This window comes from Dermochelys coriacea, chromosome 9 (assembly GCF_009764565.3).
Source record: "Dermochelys coriacea isolate rDerCor1 chromosome 9, rDerCor1.pri.v4, whole genome shotgun sequence".
NCBI classification, from domain to species: Eukaryota; Metazoa; Chordata; order Testudines; family Dermochelyidae; genus Dermochelys; species Dermochelys coriacea.
The window spans coordinates 98,545,064-98,566,459 of NC_050076.1; the positions used below are offsets into that span (position 1 = coordinate 98,545,064).

The 21,396-nt window shown below is 40.8% G+C and overlaps 1 protein-coding gene and 1 long non-coding RNA gene across 8 annotated transcripts in view; one reads left to right on the plus strand and one right to left on the minus strand.

Annotated features, from left to right (window-relative positions):
* The window catches only part of FGF13 (fibroblast growth factor 13), a 374,326-nt gene that overhangs the window by 350,765 nt on the left and 2,165 nt on the right, over positions 1 to 21,396 (plus strand). For all 7 annotated transcript variants that reach the window (XM_038417611.2, XM_038417618.2, XM_038417614.2 and 4 more), the window contains one exon: positions 20,893 to 21,091. In XM_038417611.2, the coding sequence (XP_038273539.1) occupies positions 20,893 to 21,091 (199 nt within the window). The remainder of the gene's footprint in view (positions 1 to 20,892; positions 21,092 to 21,396) is intronic.
* On the minus strand, positions 3,938 to 14,557 carry LOC122455763. The gene is made up of 3 exons (XR_006274220.1): positions 14,546 to 14,557; positions 10,786 to 10,787; positions 3,938 to 6,079 (listed from the first exon to the last, which is right to left on the minus strand). It is a non-coding gene; the product is annotated as an uncharacterized LOC122455763 (long non-coding RNA).

A 21,396-nucleotide genomic window follows, 5' to 3' on the forward strand; every position in this document is an offset into this window, starting at 1 on the left:
TAGGGCAGAGTGGGGATTTGAACCTGGGTCTCCGGTGAGCGCTCTAACCCCTGGGCTATTGGGCTTTAAGGGAAGCTGTGGCACCCCTTAGCACCCAGTTTTGTGCAGGGCATGCTCTTGGGAAGCCTTAGAGCATGTCTGGTGGCCATAGCCTCACAGGCAACAACAGGAAGAGAATGCCGCTTTTGAGGAATTGTGTATTTAGGTGCCTAATATAGCAGCAAGGTGCCTAAATCTCTGTGGGGCTGTAAACGCCCATGGCTGTAAACAGTAACCTTTTGCAACAGCCACACATGCACAAAGATGAAGTGGTTACAAACTAAGCACCAATTAGCAACCATGTTAAAAGAAATAACATATACAAAGAAAAAACCGTTCTGATCATTAGCTCTCAATCTGTGAGCCAGCAGGACACTGCAGCCTGTACTAACCGTGTGCTGCAGAGGAGCTCTGTTGGGAACCCTATTACGTAGGAAAATAGTAATGTCTCAGTGTCTGCAGGGCACGTATTCTTGTTGCAAGGTCATCTTGGGATAAATAAGGGCACAGCCTCCATAAGTCGTGCAGCCGAGTAAGACACTCATGCTGCCTCCCACCTGGCTTGCCCAGAGAAGGCATGGTTGATCGTGGCACCAGGATTTTTAACCTGGCTCATTAATGTGCCTCCCCTACCAAGTGGCCATGCAAAGCAAGAGATCAAGAAGATCGCTGCTCAACAGCCAGCTTTCGTTAGGAAGAACAACAAACCGTAGGTCCTATTCAAAAGGCTAGAAATTCATCAGGATGACCAGGACTGTGGATCGCAAACTGAAGGCTACAGTATGGATGTTCTATGTGCAGGAAGCAGGGAGAGACAAGCTAGTCAGTGAAGCAGCCAGCCACACTGGAAATCCCAGCCGCGAACCTTGCCCCTTATGGCACTGTCTGGCACTCACTGCTAGCCATGGCCATCCCTGGTTGTATCCAGAGTGGGCAGCAGGGGAAAGAGAATGCGCTCTGTGCCAGCATGGCGCTCTCTCCCTGTGCTCCAGGGAGGTCTAGGAGGCAATGTTTCTGCCCTGGGGGGAGGCCCCCAGCCACAACCCCAGCTGCTAGCCCTGGCTCCAGCCTAGGTGCAGCTCCTGGCCCCGGTACCATGCCCAGCTGTGGCCCCAGCCTCAGCCCCCTCCCAGCCCTGGCTCTGGGGGGAAGGGAGGGGCTAGGAAGGGGTAATGGGGGGGGTGACCCTCAAAAATTTGGCATAAGGCAAAGTACCTGCCAGAGCCCCAGAGGCAGTGGTGCAGCTCCGCACTGCACCCTACGTTGGGCCATGCCTTCTAGGTGTCAGCAGAGCCTGGCACACAGCGATTACACGCTGCAGGAAGCTGGTGGTAGCTGCGAATGGGGAAGCAAAAGAGGTTGCAGCCTTTAGCCAAACGGGCAGCTATAGGTCTAAACTGAAAGCAAGACTTGGTGACTGCTTCTTAACGTGCTTCCCAGCCCACGGGTGTGTATTGTAATAGAAATTGTCCTTTTCATTGGCCAACATGTTTTTTTCCCAATCCATTCAATTACAGATTGATTCACAACAGCTTTCTGCAGCAAAAGCCATAATGGCATCTCCCCCAAGCCATTTCACAAGGAAAAGGCCACAGCTGGCATGGCAAAACAGAGCTCTCTTAAAAGGAACCATCAGAAAAGGCTACTTAATTGGTCAAGAAAAGCAAGGCACAATTAGGGATACCTTTATTATTAGTTCACATTTAGATTCTAATGGCTCCTAAACACCAATCAGGATGGGGAATCATTGTGCTAGATGCTGTACAAGCACACAGTAAATAGCTTCTATCCCAAGGAGTTTACAGTCCAAAAGGCTCTAACTCCTTTTTGGGTTCATGCGATCTGAATTAGCAAAGTGGGACGAAGTTCACATTCTCTATCCATGATCACCTTGACCATTAGAACAGCTAACACTTGTCTAATGAGACTGTAGTGTTTGCACAGGAATCCTGCACCAAACTCTGCTCCCAGCTAAACACAAACACACATCCCCTTGAAATGAATGGGGCTTGTATATGTGGTTAACTGGGACCAGAATTTGTTAGATATGGGTGTTTCCAACTTGCATTTCATTTTAATTTAAATGTGTGGAACGTTTTAGAAGGCTGTGCAAAAAATATGAGTTTTAGCAATTTGACAGCAAAAGGATTTCAATTTTATACTGCTTGGAATCTGATTGCAACTTGTGGCAGGATAATATTTAGGTTATAAAGCATTCGCTCAGTTTTCTTTGCCAGCTTGATAAAGACTCTTTCATTTGCCTTTTGAGTCTTTAATCTCTTTGGTTTGGCACATGAACTGATCAAAAGATCAGAAATACCATAAAACTGAAATATATTTATTAGTGAGACACGCACACCTTAAAAGATATCACTCTTTCTATAAATGCACAGTATGGGGCAAGAAAGCAAACAATGTAATATGGGCATAAGAAAGTGACAGAGAATGACTGTGAATGTATTATAACGCCATTATGAAGGGATGGTACACACTCTTCATGAACTTTGTGGCTGGTGCTCTAAAATATACAGAAAGAATGGAAAGGGTTCAGTGACAGGCAATGAAAACACTTTGAGATACATAAAACCTTCCATATGAGGACAGACCTAAAACAATTAGTATGCTTAGTTTTGAGGAGAGATGAATAAGAAGAGCCAAGATAGAAGTGATAGAGAAAGAATGCACAGAGAAGGTAAGCCAGGTGCTCCTATTTGTTCTCTCTGATAATACAAAAAGAAAGGGTACTGGGCCACCAGTTAAACTCTATTAGTATTACTCTGCACTATTCAGAAGGCAGACTGGATGCCCAGTTCAGGAGAGCAATTTGCTGTCTTCATTTAATGCTGCTTAGGCCTCTGTGGGATGGTTTCTGCTAGATGATCTCCTAAGAAAGGAGGATAGCAGAGATAATTCCCAAAGGAAGAAAAGTTTGTAACCTATAACTGAAGTATGTTGCTTCAAGAAAGGCACATTCCCCCATCCCACCACTTTGGAGTTCTTTTCATACTCTCGGGTTGGAAAGGAATTGATGAGGGGTATGTCATATTCCATATCCCCTGCATGAAACGTTTGGAACTAGGAAAGGATAAGCAACTTCAGCAGTCATTGCAGTCTGGATGGCTTCCAGCCTGCTATATCAAGGGCATGTTTTTCTCAAGATGATCTGTAGATTTTCTGCTGTGTATTCATGAGGCCTCAGCTGGAGTATGATGCCATGCTTTAGGAGAGAGGTGGACAAATTGAAGAGAGTCCAGAGAAGAGCAACAAAAAGGATAAAAGGTTTTAAAAACCTGACCTATTAGGGAAGGTTAAAAAAAACCCTGGGCATGTTTAGTTACAAAAAAAGAAGACTCAGGAGGGACCTGGTAACAGTCTTCCAATATGTTCAGGGCCATTATAAAGAGAGTGGTGATCAGTTGTTCGCCATGTCTGCTGAAGGTAGGACAAGAAGTGATGGGCTTAATATGCAGCAAGGAAGATTTAGATTAAGGAAACTAACTATAAGCATAGTTAAATTCTGGAATAGGCTTTCAATAGTGGCTGTGGAATCCCCTTCATCGGAAGTTTTTAACAACAGGTTGCACAAATGCCTCTCGGAAACGGCCTAGGTTTACTTGGTCCTGTTTCAATGCAGGGGGCTGGACTAGCTGACCTTTTGAGGTCCCTTCCAGCTCTATAGTTCTATGATCCCACATGTCCACCTGATTTCATTGTAATTTTAAACTTTCCATATGGGGGGAAGGGATAGCTCAGTGGTTTGAGTATTGGCCTGCTAAACCCAGGGTTGTGAGTTCATTCCTTGAGGAGGGCATTTAGGGATCTGGGGCAAAAATTGGGGATTGGTCCTGCTTTGAGCAGGGGGTTGGACTAGATGACCTCCTGAGGTTTCTATGATGATACACTTTTCAGCAATCCCAGCTTTTGATATACCAAGAGAGCCAGATCTTGCTTGTCATACTCACATGAGTAGATTCACTGGCTTCAATTGGTGTAGCGTACCATGACAAAGAAGAATACTTTGATTATTGTCTTGTGGCTTAACATTTTGGAAAGATATCCAGAAAATTAACCTATCTGATAAAATCCCAGAAAACATAACTACTCCATGTGGAGATCTATCATCGGAGTCTTACAAGAATGTCCTTTAGAGCCTTTGAAAGCAGTAATGTTACAATTTTAAGTATGAAATCATAAAAATTAGATATGGAAAAACCTATTGGTCAGCTAAGCCTTTCCCTGTCAATATCAGGATTACACCATGAAGCAAATGCTTTTAGTTTTTTCTTTAGCTCAGCCCACATTTTCCTTTGGCCGATATAATTCTGTCACGCCTAGCTAAATGCTTTGCACCATCTGCAATTCTTCTTCTTCTTAGTGTTTATACCCTTCAAATTACTGCAGAACTACCAGCATTTGTTGCTTAAAGAACCTTTCCTGAGCTTTACAAAACATATAGTGCTTTAGAGTCTTCCTTTTATCTTAAAAGGATATTACATTTTCACTCCAATTTTGACGTAAGACTGGAAATCTTTATGCCCTTAAGCCATCAAAATCAAACAGGAGAGACATGTATGTTAGAAGGGCATTAAAATATTTATAGAGGCTAGACCAGTCAAGAAATGTTAAAGACTCTCCTCTACTCTCCCTCACCCAGGAAATGGGGATGCTTATTTTTATCACATCAGTGCAGAAGCATACAAGCGGTAACACAAATCTTCTCCCTTTCTTACTCATGCTGAGTAAACTAGCAGTACGGCAACTCTGGCTTAGGAAAGGGGCTCATGTTTGACATCTGCGAGGTGGTCTCTTGGGAATCCTGCAAAACATTTAAATCACATTACGGCTCTTCTCTAATGGGATTCATTTCCTCTGCAGTTATGAGAGGAGCATTTTCCTTCCTCATGTATTATATACTAATTCACTCACCTCCAATTAGGCATGGCTTTCGTAAATCAACACATTTCGAGGTAAGGAATAAACTAAAAGACAATGGAACAATAACAACAGGACATGTGAAGTATCTATCATGGATAAATTTCAAAGCTGCTTACAAACATAAATTAAGCCTCATGACATTCCTTTGAGAAAATTAGATATTATACCCATTTCACAGATGCAGTAAGACAAGCAACGAGGTGAAGGGCCAGATTTTTAAAGGTAGTTAGGTGCCCAGCTCCCAGTGAAATCAATGGGAGTTGAGAGCCTAAATATCATTAAAAATCTGGCCCAAAGTTACTTGCCCAAGTTTTCACAGGTGAGTCAGAGGCAAGGCTGGAAAAAGATTCCAGGATTCTTAGAGCTGTGCAAAGCTCTGCATTTTGATTAATATACTTTCTGTTTCAGCTCACCCTCTGAATTTTTATTTTATTGGGGGGAAGGACCGAGGTGTTTGAATATTTGACTTTGTACAAAGAACACTGTCAAGTAAATAATTACCAGGGCTTTCTTATAGATCCAAAGATACCTAACAAAACCACAAAATTGCACTGCTGGAGCACAGATATATAGTTTGTAGCTCTGACACAACACATTTTTCTCTTTCCCCAACCACACTTGAATGGATTTACGTACTCTGATTTATTGCTTTGTTTGCAGTTTTCTGCATATCCCACTATTACTGGATGTTTATTGTGCAAATAAAAAAGATCCCCCTGCTATGAAAGAATGCCCTGTAAATAAATGCTGCCTAAATTACTTCTATGCCCAATTGCTTATTTATTAATTAAATATTGTAGGTCGTTTCAGCTATCTCCAATACATACTTCTTACAGAGCTCTCTGACGTTACTTTTTTTTTTTCTGACCAGCAGAGGTGAAATCTCTCTCATCTTTTCTTACAATCCATCCCCTGCATCATTTTTGGTTACTTCCCACTGCACTTTCAGTCTTAGCAATTAAGCCTTTCCTATAATAAGGACAGTAGAATTGCACACAGTATTTTAAGAATGGGATTTGCAGAAGTGCTCGGTATAGGCCTATCTCTGCTCCCATGAAATCAATGGGAATTTTACAATTTCATTTAATGTTTTGCATGGCACTAACTTCCCAGATATAGACTGGAGGACCAGTGCTAGTAATAATAATAGGGCTCAGATTTTCCTAGATGCGATAGCTGATGGATTCCTTCATCAAGTAGTTGCTGAACTGACTAGAGGGGATGCCATTTTAGATTTGGTTTTAGTGAGTAGTGAAGACCTCATAGAAGAAATGGTTGTAGGGGATAATCTTGGTTTAAGTGATCATGAGCTAATTCAGTTCAAACTGAACGGAAGGATTAACAAAAATAAATCTGCAACTAGGATTTTTGACTTCAAAAGGACTGACTTTCAAAAATTAAGGAAATTAGTTAGGGAAGTGGTTTGGAATGAAGAATTTATGGATCTAAAGGTAGAGGAGGCCTGGGATTACTTTAAATCAAAGCTACAGAAGCTATCGGAAGCCTGCATCCCAAGAAAGGGGAAAAAATTCATGGGCAGGAGTTGTAGACCAAGCTGGATGAGCAAGCATCTTAGAGAGGTGATTAAGAAGAAGCAGAAAACATACAGGGAGTGGAAGATGGGAGGGATCAGCAAGGAAAGCTACCTTATTGAGGTCAGAACATGTAGGGATAAAGTGAGGCAGGCTAAAAGTCAAGTAGAGTTGGACCTTGCAAAGGGAATTAAAACCAATAGTAAAAGGTTCCATAGCCATATTAATAAGAAGAAAACTAAGAAAGAAGTGGGGCCACTAAACACTGAGGATGGAGTAGAGGTTAAGGATAATCTAGGCATGGCCCAATATCTAAACAAATACTTTGCCTCAGTCTTTAATAAGGCTAAAGAGGATCTTAGGGATAATGGTAGCATGACAAATGGGAATGAGGATATGGAGGTAGATATTACCATATCTGAGGTAGAAGTGAAACTCAAACAGCTTAATGGGACTAAATCGGGGGGCCCAGATAATCTTCATTCAAGAATATTAAAGGAATTGGCACCTGAAATTGCAAGCCCATTAGCGAGAATTTTTAATGAATCTGTAAATGAATCTGTTAATCAGGAGTTGTACCGTATGATTGGAGAATTGCTAATATAGTTCCTATTTTTAAGAAAGGGAAAAAAGGTGATCCAGGTAACTACAGGCCTGTTAGTTTGACATCTGTAGTATGCAAGGTCCTGGAAAAAATTTTGAAGGAGAAAATAGTTAAAGACATTGAAGTCAATGGTAAATGGGATAAAATACAACATGGTTTTACAAAAGGTAGATCGTGCCAAACCAACCTGATCTCCTTTTTTGAGAAAGTAACAGATTTTTTAGACAAAGGAAATGCAGTGGATGTAATTTACCTAGATTTCAGTAAGACATTTGATACCGTGCCATATGGGGAATTATTAGTTAAATTGGAAAAGATGGGGATCAATATGAACATCAAAAGGCAGATAAGGAACTGGATAAAGGAGAGACTACAACGGGTCCTACTGTAAGGCGAACTGTCAGGCTGGAGGGAGGTTACTAGTGGAGTTCCTCAGGGATCAGTTTTGGGACCAATCTTATTTAATCTTTTTATTACTGACCTCGGCACAAAAAGTGGGAGTGTGCTAATAAAGTTTGCAGATGATACAAAGCTGGGAGGTATTGCCAATTCAGAGAAGGATCGGGATATTATACAGGAGGATCTGGATGACCTTGTAAACTGGAGTAATAGTAATAGGATGAAATTTAATAGTGAGAAATGTAAGGTTATGCATTTAGGGATTAATAACAAGAATTTTAGTTATAAGCTGGGGACGCATCAATTAGAAGTAATGGAGGAGGAGAAGGACCTTGGAGTATTGGTTGATCATAGGATGACTATGAGCTGCCAATGTGATATCGCTGTGAAAAAAGCTAATGCAGTTTTGGGATGCATTAGGAGAGGTATTTCCAGTAGGGAGAAGGAGGTTTTAGTACCGTTATACAAGGCACTAGTGAGACCTTACCTGGAATACTGTGTGCAGTTCTGGTCTCCCATGTTTAAAATGGATGAATTCAAACTGGAACAGGTACAGAGAAGGGCTACCAGGATGATCCGAGGAATGGAAAACTTGTCTTATGAAAGGAGACTCAAGGAGCTTGGCTTGTTTAGCCTAACTAAAAGAAGGTTGAGGGGAGATATGCTTGCTCTCTATAAATATATCAGAGGGATAAATACCAGAGAGGGAGAGGAATTATTTAAGCTCAGCACCAATGTGGACACAAGAACAAATGGGTATAAACTGGCCAAAAGGAAGGTTAGACTTGAAATTAGACGAAGGTTTCTAACCATCAGAGGAGTGAAGTTTTGGAATAGCCTTCCAAGGGAAGCAGTGGGGGCAAAAGATCTATCTGGCTTTAAGATTCTACTCGATAAATTTATAGAGGAGATGGTATGATGGGATAATGTGATTTTAGTAATTAATTGATCTTTAAATATTCAGAGTAAATAGGCCTAATCCCCTGAGATGGGATACTAGATGGGTGGGATCTGAGTTACCCAGGAAATAATTTTCTGTAGTATCTGGCTGATGAATCTTGCCCATATGCTCAGGGTTTAGCTGATCGCCATATTTGGGGTCGGGAAGGAATTTTCCTCCAGGGCAGATTGGAAGAGGCCATGGAGGTTTTTCGCCTTCCTCTGTAGCATGGGGCACGGGTCACTTGAGGGAGGATTCTCTGCTCCTTGAAGTCTTTAAACCATGATTTGAGGACTTCAATAGTTCAGACATAGGTGAGGTTTTTTGTAGGAGTGGGTGGGTGAGACTCTGTGGCCTGCACTGTGCAGGAGGTCGGACTAGATGATCAGAATGGTCCCTTCTGACCTTAGTATCTATGAATCTATGAATAAAAAACCTTGCAAGTTGATGTCTTCACATTTTGTGGTGTTGATATTTCACACGCTACTGGGTGATGATGCAGAGGATACACACTGGAAGGCCACATGCAAAAGATGAAGAAAATCAATCTCTGTTAATAAAAGGCGGAACTGCTGGTGCAGAAAAATCGCCAAAGTAGCAGCAGTGTAGCTTGAAAGGAGTCTTTCAGAAATTCACGATGACAGAATGAAATCCTAGTTTGCATCAACGTGCTGAAAGAAATTAGGAAACATTGAAATGAAAAGTTGGGATTTTGTTTAAAGTGGATAAAATAAAGACTACATCCCATAAGGATACCACATCATTGTTCTCATGGAATCTGTAATTATGCACCCCACATTTAAGAGCATTTCCTGATCCATTCGTCTGAATTAGTATTTCTGAATCATTTGTGTCCATGCCACTGCATCCTTTTGAATCCAATTTCTGACCATTCTGATCAACTGCTCTGTGGAATATTATCATGCAATTACAGCCCAAGTTTGCTTAATAAATACCAACTTTGAGACTGTTAGATTTTGAATGATCCACATTTTTTACTCCTTAATTTGTTGAGTTAGTTCCTCTGCAGGTGGGACTAACACAAAACACATGGTGATGACAGCCATGGGATAAATTCCATATATCATACATCTTTGATAAACTCATTTGCACTCTGCCTACTAACCCATCTCAGCTGCGATCTAGTATAATATGACAAAGATTTGAATAGCTTTAAACAGCCACCTTAAAAAAGGGGAGGTTCTCTTCTGCTCCCCGTATGTGGGTGGAATTCCCTACCCCTCAAATTATCCTTGGTTGAGGATCAGGATAGTTAATATTTAATTCCTGATCAATGATTGGGTTCAAGGTCTGATACCCCAGGTATCTGGGCTAGAAGCAGGAGCTTTTACAGCATTAGAACCGGAAGATTTCCAGCTTTGCATTGATATAGTAACTTCCACATCCGGTAGGTATTCAAAAACTGGACCTTAGAATTTGGCATTGGGGAAAAATCATTTTTGATTTTTCTATAAGTAATTAGTTATTATTTTTCTCTCCCTTGGTGATCTGTTCAGTTATCTGCTTGGAATAATGTGGCCATTCCAACTTCATACTACTTAAGTCTTTATACCAAATGATCATACTAGATTCCTTCTTTTTTACTGTCCATAGATATACATTTTGAATGCAGATGTAATTCTTTTTATGCAAGAACATTTCAGGAGTTCAGCTGATTAGATCAAAACCAAGCAGAAGTTCCTGACAATTTATCTTCTTGCTTACTAAAGCAAGTCTGAGTTGTGACCAGAATTAATCAGTTTCCTTAAAGCTATTTTGTCTTTTTATTTGGTACAAAGTATTTTTGCATATATATTGCCCTATATGCTATTAACTTCTAGGCAAACCAAGTGACTATATCACACAACTCTCTTTTTTGTTTTTACCCTAGGCATTTATAAATACACAATTCATGAATGCAAAATATTTTCACATTCTGCTATTGGCTTCCTTCCAGAAAAGTTGAAAGAAAAAAAAATGGATTATTATTATCATCATCCACACATATACTAAATTAAATCCCAAAATCTAATCCTGCAACGCTTATTTGCATGGATAAATCGTCAGTAGGATCACTCATATGAGTGAGGGCTGGACTGGGGCCTCAGATTGGTACTGTCAGAAAGAGACAAATTCTATCATGTCAAGGTTCCTTCCCCACTCTGAACTCTAGGGTACAGATGTGGGGACCTGCATGAAAACCTCCTAAGCTTACTTTTACCAGCTTAGGTTAAAACTTCCCCAAGGTACAAACTATTTTTACCATTTGCCCTTGGACTTCCACTGCCACCACCAAATGCCCGGGTTTATTTTTTGAGAAAGCGTTGTTTGGAAACGTCTTTCCCCCCAAAATCCTCACCAAAACCTGGCACCCCCCTGCCTGGGGAAGGCTTGATAAAAATCCTCACCAATTTGCATAGGTGATCACAGACCCAAACCCTTGGATCTTAAGAACAATGAAAAAAGCATTCAATTTCTTACAAGAAGAATTTTAATATAAGAAAAGGTAAAAGAATCACCTCTGTAAAATCAGGATGGTAAATACCTTACAGGGTAATTAGATTCAAAACATAGAGAATCCCTCTAAGCAAAACCTTAAGTTACAAGAAAGACACAAAGACAAGAATCAGGTTTCAGAGTAGCAGCCGTGTTAGTCTGTATTCGCAAAAAAGAAAAGGAGTACTTGTGGCACCTTAGAGACTAACAAATTTATTTGAGTATAAGCTTTCGTGAGCTACAGCTCACTTTATCGGATGCATTTGGTGGAAAATACAGTGGGGAGATTTATATACACACACAGAGAACATGAAACAGTGGGTTTTATCATACACACGTAAGGAGAGTGATCACTTAAGATGAGCTATTACCAGCAAGAGGGAGGGGGGGAAGGAGGAAAACCTTTTGTGGTGATAATCAAGGTGGGCCATTTCCAGCAGTTAACAAGAATGTCTGAGGAACAGTGGGGAGTGGGGTGCGGGGGAGTGGGGTGGGGGGAGAAATAACATGGAGAAATAGTTTTACTTTATGTAATGACCCATCCACCCCCAGGCTCTATTCAAGCCTAAATTAATTGTATCCAGTTTGCAAATTAATTCCAATTCAGCAGTCTCTCGTTGGAGTCTGTTTTTGAAGTTTTTTTGTTGAAGGATAGACACTCTCAGGTCTGTAATCGTGTGACCGGAGAGATTGAAGTGTTCTTGGACTGTTTTTTTAATTATATAATTCTTGATGCCCTTGAGGAATTCCACCATGATTTCAACAATTTCCATCTTTGATAAACTCATTTGCACTCTGCCTACTAACCCATCTCAGCTGCGATCTAGTATAATATGACAAAGATTTGAATAGCTTTAAACAGCCACCTTAAAAAAGGCCTGTCCTGTAGTAAGAGAGAGCTTCCTCAGCTCTCGTCTCCTAATGCCCCTACTCTACTTGCGCTTCATTGATGACATCTTCATCATCTGCACCCATGGAAAAGAAGCCCTTGAGGAATTCCACCATGATTTCAACAATTTCCATCCCACCATCAACCTCAGCCTGGACCAGTCCACACGAGATCCACTTCCTGGACACTACGGTGCTAATAAGCGATGGTCACATAAACACCACCCTATATCGGAAACCTACTGACCGCTATTCCTACCTACATGCCTCTAGCTTTCATCCAGATCATACCACACAATCCATTGTCTACAGCCAAGCTCTACGATATAACCGCATTTGCTCCAACCCCTCAGACAGAGACAAACACCTACAAGATCTCTATCATGCATTCCTACAACTACAATACCCACCTGCTGAAGTGAAGAAACAGATTGACAGAGCCAGAAGAGTACCCAGAAGTCACCTACTACAGGACAGGCCCAACAAAGAAAATAACAGAACGCCACTAGCCATCACCTTCAGCCCCCAACTAAAACCTCTCCAACGCATCATCAAGGATCTACAACCTATCCTGAAGGACGACCCATCACTCTCACAGATCTTGGGAGACAGGCCAGTCCTTGCTTACAGACAGCCCCCCAATCTGAAGCAAATACTCACCAGCAACCACACACCACACAACAGAACCACTAAGCCAGGAACCTATCTTTGCAACAAAGCCCGTTGCCAACTCTGTCCACATATCTATTCAGGGGACACCATCATAGGGCCTAATCACATCAGCCACACTATCAGAGGCTCATTCACCTGCGCATCTACCAATGTGATATATGCCATCATGTGCCAGCAATGCCCCTCTGCCATGTACATTGGTCAAACTGGACAGTCTCTACGTAAAAGAATGAATGGACACAAATCAGACATCAAGAATTATAACATTCAAAAACCAGTTGGAGAACACTTCAATCTCTCTGGTCACTCGATTACAGACCTAAGAGTGGCTATCCTTCAACAAAAAAGCTTCAAAAACAGACTCCAATGAGAGACTGCTGAATTGGAATTAATTTGCAAACTGGATACAATTAACTTAGGCTTGAATAAAGACGGGGAGTGGATGAGTCATTACACAAAGTAAAACTATTTCCCCATGTTATTTCTCCCTGCACCCCACTCCCCACTGTTCCTCAGATATTCTTGTTAACTGCTGGAAATAGCCTACCTTGCTTGTCACCATGAAAGGTTTTCCTCCTTTCCCCTCCCGCTGCTGGTGATGGCTTATCTTAAGTGATCACTCTCCTTACAGTGTGTATGATAAACCCATTGTTTCATGTTCTCTGTGTGTGTATATACAATCTCCCCTCTGTTTTTTCCACCAAATGCATCCGATGAAGTGAGCTGTAGCTCACGAAAGCTTATGCTCTAATAAATTTGTTAGTCTCTAAGGTGCCACAAGTACTCCTTCTCTTTTTGCGAATACAGACTAACATGGCTACTACTCTGAAACCTCTCTTTACAGTGTGTATGATAAAACCCATTGTTTCATGTTCTCTGTGTGTGTATCTAAATCTCCCCACTGTATTTTCCACCGAATGCATCCGATAAAGTGAGCTGTAGCTCACGAAAGCTTATGCTCAAATAAGTTTGTTAGTCTCTAAGGAGCCACAAGTACTCCTTTTCTTTTTTGCGAAAGACAAGAATATTCATTCTGTTTAGCACAGTCTAATTTCTCAGCCATTTAAAGAAATCATAATCTAACGCATATCTAACTAGATTACTTACTAAGTTCTAAGACTCCATTCCTGTTCTGTCCCTGGCAAAAGCATCACACAGACAGACAGACCCTTTGTTTCTCCTCCCTCCAGCTTTGAAAGTATCTTGTCTCCTCATTGGTCATTGTGGACAGGTGCCAACGAAGTTATCCTAGCTTCTTAACCCTTTACAGGTGAAAGGATTTTTCCTCTGGTCAGGAGGGATTTTAAAGATGTTTACCCTTCCCTTTATATTTATGAGATATCATATCTGTAACTTTTAGATTTCCCTGGTGCATGCTTCATTCCACAATTTCTAGAGACTTTTTTGAGATGCTACTCCTTGGATAACAGCAAGAAACTTTCTGTCACCCACACTGGTAACCAAATGTGTGGTTAACAAAGGGAATATTTGTCTCATCAGTACACACTGACGCCTGGAAGTCTGTGAACTTTTGGAGGTTATCAATGATGTTTCTGCATCAGCTTTTTGACTTGAGCTTTTGTTTTACTGTTGGGAGAAGGAAACAGAGGCCTGAAAATTACAATTTCAGTCATATTATAAAGAACACAATGAATGTATATTCTTCAGGGTTCTAACTTCAGGCAGAAACTCGTTTGTTAAAAGCCCATTTGAATAAGAGAACTGGTAGTGGGTTATCACTTAGTACTTCCTTCTGTCCACCGTTCTTTGCAGTATAATTCCACCATCTCCATGCTTTGTATCAGCCACCCACACTGCTGTGGAAGAAGCAGCTTCCCCAAATGTGCAATGCAATGTACAGCCAGCCAGTTTGGGACACTAAAAGGTGAAGCAAACCACAGTTTGTCTTCTCCCAACAGACAAAATACTTTGTTTACCTGGCACTATTTAAATTGGATGTCACCTGCAGTCATTAGGTATTTCTCATGTAGCTAGAGGACTACAGCCCTGAAGTCTTTATGGGAAGGGGACTTTTTAAACCATGTTCACATTGACCAAGAATGCTGGATTCCAGACACTAAACTCCCACAGGAACTATAGGACCCATCACAAACCTCACCAGCTTCATTCGAAGTACAAGGTGCACTTCTTTTATCTGCCTTCAACATTAACACACGGCAGTGTGTATGGTTTTTTTTAAATGCAAAAAATCCACTCTTTCAACCAAACCAAAACACTGTAGGCACCACACACAACTCTCCTCCTGGGGAGGGGATGAGAGAGAAAACAAACCACACATGACACAAATGTTAATCGTGGCTGGGAGGCACTCAGACACTACAGTGAGGAAAGCAGTTTAAGAACCTATATAGGAAAGAATTCCTTCACTACCATTACTTACAGATGGACAATTCACCTCTTCTGGATGCTGGGTGTAAAATTCTCAGTGACCATCCATGGGAAATCTATTCCTGTATGTGTTTTGGATTAATGTACAGAACATACAGAAAATGTACAGAACATTTTCTCATGTCATATTCCTTTCAGAAACATTCATTTTTTCTGTAATATCAGGAGCAGCTGAAACTGATTAGCAAAAACAGCGAAGGAAGAGAAGTGTTTTTATGATCATTTATCCCATGTATTTGCTGTCTTGCACATTGTGTATGGTTGTGCCAAGACATTATAGGCTCCTAATCCTAACTGATGCCAATGACAAACCTATTGCTTTCAGTAGGAAAGGGCCCAATCTGAATCAAGGAATTCCATCTGAATTCTTCATATCACTTTAACTTGCATTTCTTCACTGCAGTACAAAAAAAAATTAACCAACAAAAACAGTGTGTGCTAGCTGCCCCGAAACATATCAATCAAAATACATTTGTCAAGGGCCCCATCCACTATTGCAAGACTGGTTTTAGACTCATTGACTTTAAGGTCAGAAGGGACCATCGTGATCATCTAGTCTGACTCCAGCACATTGCAGGCCACAGAATGTTACCCACCCACTCCTGAAATAGACCCCTAACTTCTGGCTGAGTTACTGCTGTCTTCAAATCATGATTGAAAGACTTCATGTTACAGAGAATTCACCATTTACACTAGTTTAAACCTGCAAGTGACCCATGTCCCATGCTACAGAGGAAGGCAAAAACCCCACAGGGTCTCTGCCAATCTGACCTGGGGGGAAATTCCTTCCCTACCCACATATGGTGATCAGTTCAACCCTGAGCATGTGGGCAAGACCCACCAGCCAGACACCTGGGAAAGGTTTACTGAAAGTTAAGTGATTGGCTAGATTGGGGTGCAAGACCGTAAATTACTGGGGAGGAGAGGTTATCAGTGTTGGTATTTTCTTTAGTTGCTCTGTTGCTAAATATTTCTAGCCTTGTGTTGTACCAATAAAACACCTGCTTGTGAGAAACACAGCTATTTAGCATTCCTACTGCAAAGATTCCCCCTTTTGTTTTTTAAGCAGGCAGGAAGATTTTATGTATTATTAATTAATAAACTATTCGCAAAAAGAAAAGGAGTACTTGTGGCACCTTAGAGACTAACATCCGATGAAGTGAGCTGTAGCTCACGAAAGCTTATGCTCAAATACCTTTGTTAGTCTCTAAGGTGCCACAAGTACTCCTTTTCTTTTTAGTTAATAAACTGAATTGATGGAAACAAATACTTGTAAAAAATAAATGTGTTAAATGCACCACTTTGCGTTCCTGAAATAACACATTTCTGCTGCCACAAACAGCATATAAGGCATCAGATAGATGTTTAAAAAGACAAAGACGTTCAGAATGCTTGTCTCGTCTTTTAGTAGCTAGGGACACATGCTAAGAAAGAATAGCAGTTAGTCAAGCCAGAGAAGCATGACTGAATGCCAAAATAGTCAATTAAATTAGGTGCCTTTTTTCCCCCCAAAGCTGGAAAAAACAATGAAAAGAAAACTGATATGGTAGCCCAGCATGTGAGGGAGAAGATTAGACATGGTGGAGCTCTGGAGGGACTGTCTTTTAATTGTGTGTGATGCAGTTCACCTTTAAAAAACATCACACCCATGTTAATGACCACTGAGTTTCTGGATGAGCCAGGTACAGGGATTGCCTCCTGCAAGTGGGGGAGGAATTACCATGGCATTGTGCCATCAGACCACCGTGCGCTGTCGAAGGGATGTCTGGCATTAATAGGGCTCTCTGCTGCATCATAGCGCCAAGCACCGCTTGTTACCGGAGCAACAAAGCCAAGAGAAATCAAGGGTGAAATAGGCTTTTTAGAATGTTTTCCTTTCTGTTTCCACCCTTTATCCTCTGTCACACCAGACAAAGTGCTGGGAGTGTACCAGTCCTTACTGCAGCCTTTTGACGAATCCTGTGGTGAGAATGTCACACACTTAATCTGGGGGGGGAGGGAAGAGATACCTGCTTCCTTGTTACTGCCAAGTGTAGCCACTCCATGTGAAAGCAGTGCACTCTGAAGTCAATTGGCTTCTTGAGAGGGGAAGACAGCATGCAAATGTTGTGGTTTCAGTTCCTAATCTGAACCTCCATCACTGAATACACCAAGCCTTTTGTAAACAGCTGCAAATTACTGTATATAAGCCATAATCACTCAGTGGCACACTGTTGTTTTCTGTTTTACTGCTCTTAATTGGATGATATACTCACAATATTCCTTATTAACACAGTGAGCAATGGACAGAGTAATGCGGTAGAAGGGTTTTATTTGGAAATCATATAAAATACGGTGACTGTCCCCCTTTGATAGTGATTGAAGCTGACTGTCAATTAACTAATTAACATGAAGGAACAGGGATAACATTGCTTGCTATGCACTTTTTGTTAAAGTGACTGCCTATCAGTTGGGTTTGAATTCTGTTTCTTCTCCTGCACAAAGACACGGGGGCGAAAGGATGTAATACAAATCTGTAAAGGAATGTTAAAATAGCACCTCTTTCTCCGAAAGGAATATTCAGGAAACTGGGTCCAGCTCTGACTCATTTAATTTAAGCCTCTCACTTCTTATGATTTTTTTCAATCAAAATTACTCTCAAGATACTTTCACAATTTATTTCTTGCTTGTGTTTACTATAGTACTGACATAATTAAAGTCAAATCCTTATGTACATGAATAACTCTGTTGAAGCCAACGAGATGACATATATAAGGAAGGCAAGCAAGATTAAACTCAGAAATTTTAGGAAAAATACAGTGGCATTTTGCAATAGCCATACTACAATAGTTAAAATTGCATTAGTGTTTCTATTATAAACCCCTTGCTTTAAGGGATTTATAACTCCAGAGTAAACACCTCATGGGTTGAGACTTGGCGTATAGGTTTGCTGCTTGAAAGCTGTTTTAAAAAAACATGCATCATTTGCAGTTCTTACTCAAAATTCCTACTGATTTCATTAGAACCTTACAAATGTTTTTGTCTTTTAAACAGAAATGGCATAGCTCATCAATTTATAATTTTGATTATCCTGTCAGTTCTAAAATATATCCAACTATGCTAGGGACTAATGAGCCACTAGGATGCATTGAGCAGTGTTTTAAAAAACAAAACAACCCCTTTATTTCATAAGGTGAAATCCTGGCCCTATTGAAGTCAGTCGGAGTTTTCCCATTGACTTCAATGGGTCAAGGATTTCATCCATAGTTTCTACTCCCTTATACTTCAGGGAAGTTATTTTCCCCATATAGTTCTTTGTTTCAGAATACTGTTAAAAAACAAAGGAAATTAATACACAAAAAATGTGACAACTGAAAAAAAGGATCTAAATTTTAAAGGACGATAGATATTTTGCTATAACCTAGGTAAAAGAATTTGCATTTGTGAAGCATGTATTTATGAATGAAGAGATGGAAAAAACACTGTTGCTTTTCCACCAACATGCAAATGACTCACAACAACAAATCCTAGATGTTGGCGGCTGGTAAATCAGTGACTGGTTTCTCTGGAAAAGATTGAAGGAGCCAATGGTAGGTTTGCAGTGGAATTGGCTCATAAACCTGGCAAAGGCTGTGGGAAATGGTTTACTTTTTTGTTTTTAAACTTACTGTGTTGACCTTGGGATGCATATTGTGAAAATGCTGCTGTTAATGTGGAACTTAGGTATTGTTTACAACTACAGCATGGCCTCTTAGTGTTGAGCCTAGTCATGTCTTAGAATAGCTACAATGATGCATATGGGCGGTCAACACTGAAAGAAAGTGTGCTCCTTTTCATTGATACAGCCTTGGACATACTAATTAATACTGTATTTAAAACTAACGATCATATCACTTATTTTGCTTTGGGAAAAAATATTGAATCATGCCTTTTTGTTTGCATAAGGTCTAATCCTGCACCCCTCAACTTAAGAGTGTTCTCAGTGATGCAATTCAAGGCTTTATTTTCCAAGTTTTACTTTCCCACCTGTATCTTTGTTCTCATTATTTTCAGAGACTGGAGTGAGTGTGGGTGTGGGGGTGTGTGTGTGTATTTTTTACACACTCCCCCAAACACACACCCGGTCACAGAGAGCCAGACTGGGTAGATATAGATTTAAGCCAAAGTTCACAAGCTTGGCTGAGGCCCCACTACTTCATGCAGGGGCTGCTCAACACCTCCGAGAATAAGGCCACTTATTTATGTGGCCACAATGTGGAGTTAGGAGTCTAGGGTTGTGTGTCTCGCTGTGAAAAGTCTCAGCCTTAAATTGAAAACACAAAGCCTGTAGTAAGGTTTTCTTTTATACTTGTTTTGGAAATTACTTTCTTCATGTTAGCTCAGTGCCCATCGTTGCCTGCGCGCAAAAGTGGTGTAGAGGACGGTCCCAGCAACCGGAGCAGACTCTACAGGCAGGCAGCTCTTTTAGCTGTCATCATCTATCACTGTACACTGGAGCTGGTCCAAAAACTGTCACGTTTCACAAAAATGTTGAAATTTTTTGGCTGTCTCAATATTTCTAATTTTTCGACATAAAATTAAAATAAAAAAATGGTTTTTTTTCTCTCCTCCCCCACTTCCTCTTCCTCCCCCCCTCCCTCCTTTTACTCTCCCCCCCATTCCATTTTGCCTTGGGAAAAGGGAGAGAAAGGAAGGGGAAGGGTACACACAATAATTGTGGTGGGGGGGTTGGGTCAAAAATATAAAATCAAAGAATTTAGAAAAGAAAATTTCTATGAAAATGTTTGAAAATGACCAATTTTGATTAAAAAAATAAAAAATAAACGTTTTTTGCACAAAAAAATGCTGGCCTGCTCTACACTGCTGACACACAGTGACTCCTGCTGGGAAAGTTGTACAGGGATAGCCTAGGGCACAGCCTCCCCTCACTCTCTTGCCCTCCCTAGCCTTTTGTATGACACGGGCAGAGGGCAGGCTGATGGGTAGCACTGCTGTTGCTGGGGAGTAGACTGCAAATTGATATCTGGTTTATTATTATTTGCTGACCTTCCATCATCTCCTAAGGCAGTTAGTGGGTGTCCAGTGCACTGAAGAGGCAGGGCTCTGTGCTGGCAGGCAGCCCCGCTGGTCTGGGCATCAGCTGCATGAGGAGAGCTCTGCCCTAGAAGCAAAGAGAGGGCCTAGGATGCAACAACCATGCAGATAGATGCAAACAGTGTATTTATCTTCGAAAGCTCAGCTACCAGTTTCCAGTGCAATTCCTTCTTGTTACTCTTTGGCCTCCGATGCCAACAAGAGGTTAACTGACTCAGCCAGAATTACAGGATGAGAGTCAGTCACTCAGCCAGGTTTACAAACAGGAGGCAACTCCGATCTTGCTCATTAACCATTAGCCCACATCATTCCTTTCAAAGCGCTGAAGTTCAAATTGAAGGTTAATGCTTCATCTTTAACCCTGGCCATTGTAACTAGGTGCTGCATGGTTCTCAGATCAGAGCCTGAGCTCACATACTAGTTTTCCAATAGCTATCGCAAGCTTCAAGGACATTCAGCATGTAATATGCTGGTGCTCATCAACAGGTATAAATAATTTAGACAATGAGGTAATTGCTATAAGCTAATTTAATAACATCAAGTGGTTGGTAAGAGACCAATTTACTCACTGCAACCTTGCTTGGAATTTTTACTGGACATTTCTCCTTTTAACACTCAGTAGTTCACCACTGGTTTATATTGCCATTGTGCATGCTCACTATCAAGTTTGAGTGTACTCATTGGACAGCAAGACTTTATTATGCTTCTTTGAGTTGCTCCCTGCACCCTTTCATGGGTTTCAAATTGTATTACTCTGGTGGTCATATTTTTAGGGGGTAGTGTTCCATAATTGGATGGAGAAGGGATGTCTTTTAACCATCTGAAAGGCAATGAATATCAAATCATCTTGTATTAACTGATGTGCAATTCAGCACTGCAGGTATTGATCTGTTACTTTCTTCCAGGAACATTTCACACCTGAATGCAAGTTCAAGGAATCAGTATTTGAAAACTACTATGTGACATATTCTTCAATGATCTACAGACAGCAACAGTCTGGCAGGGGTTGGTATCTGGGTCTTAACAAAGAAGGTGAAATAATGAAAGGAAACCACGTGAAGAAAAATAAACCCGCAGCACACTTTCTTCCAAAACCCTTAAAAGGTAATTTCTTTAGTTTTTCCAACTGCTATGAAATGATGTTACATTATATCAGAAATATTTAATTGAAAAAAATACATTTTAAGTGTTGAACCATTTACATCATAGACATGTAAAACCCTGCAGCATACCATTAATGTAACTGGAGCTGTTTTTTCAGATTTGACTACATCCCGTGATATATAATTTGCTTCGTGTATTCAAATACATGTTAACCCAGTTCCCAGTATGTCCATTACAGTCCATAAAGATTTCACCTAGATAGTACAACTGGCAACCAGCAGAAAGATGTATCATGTCATGCTTTG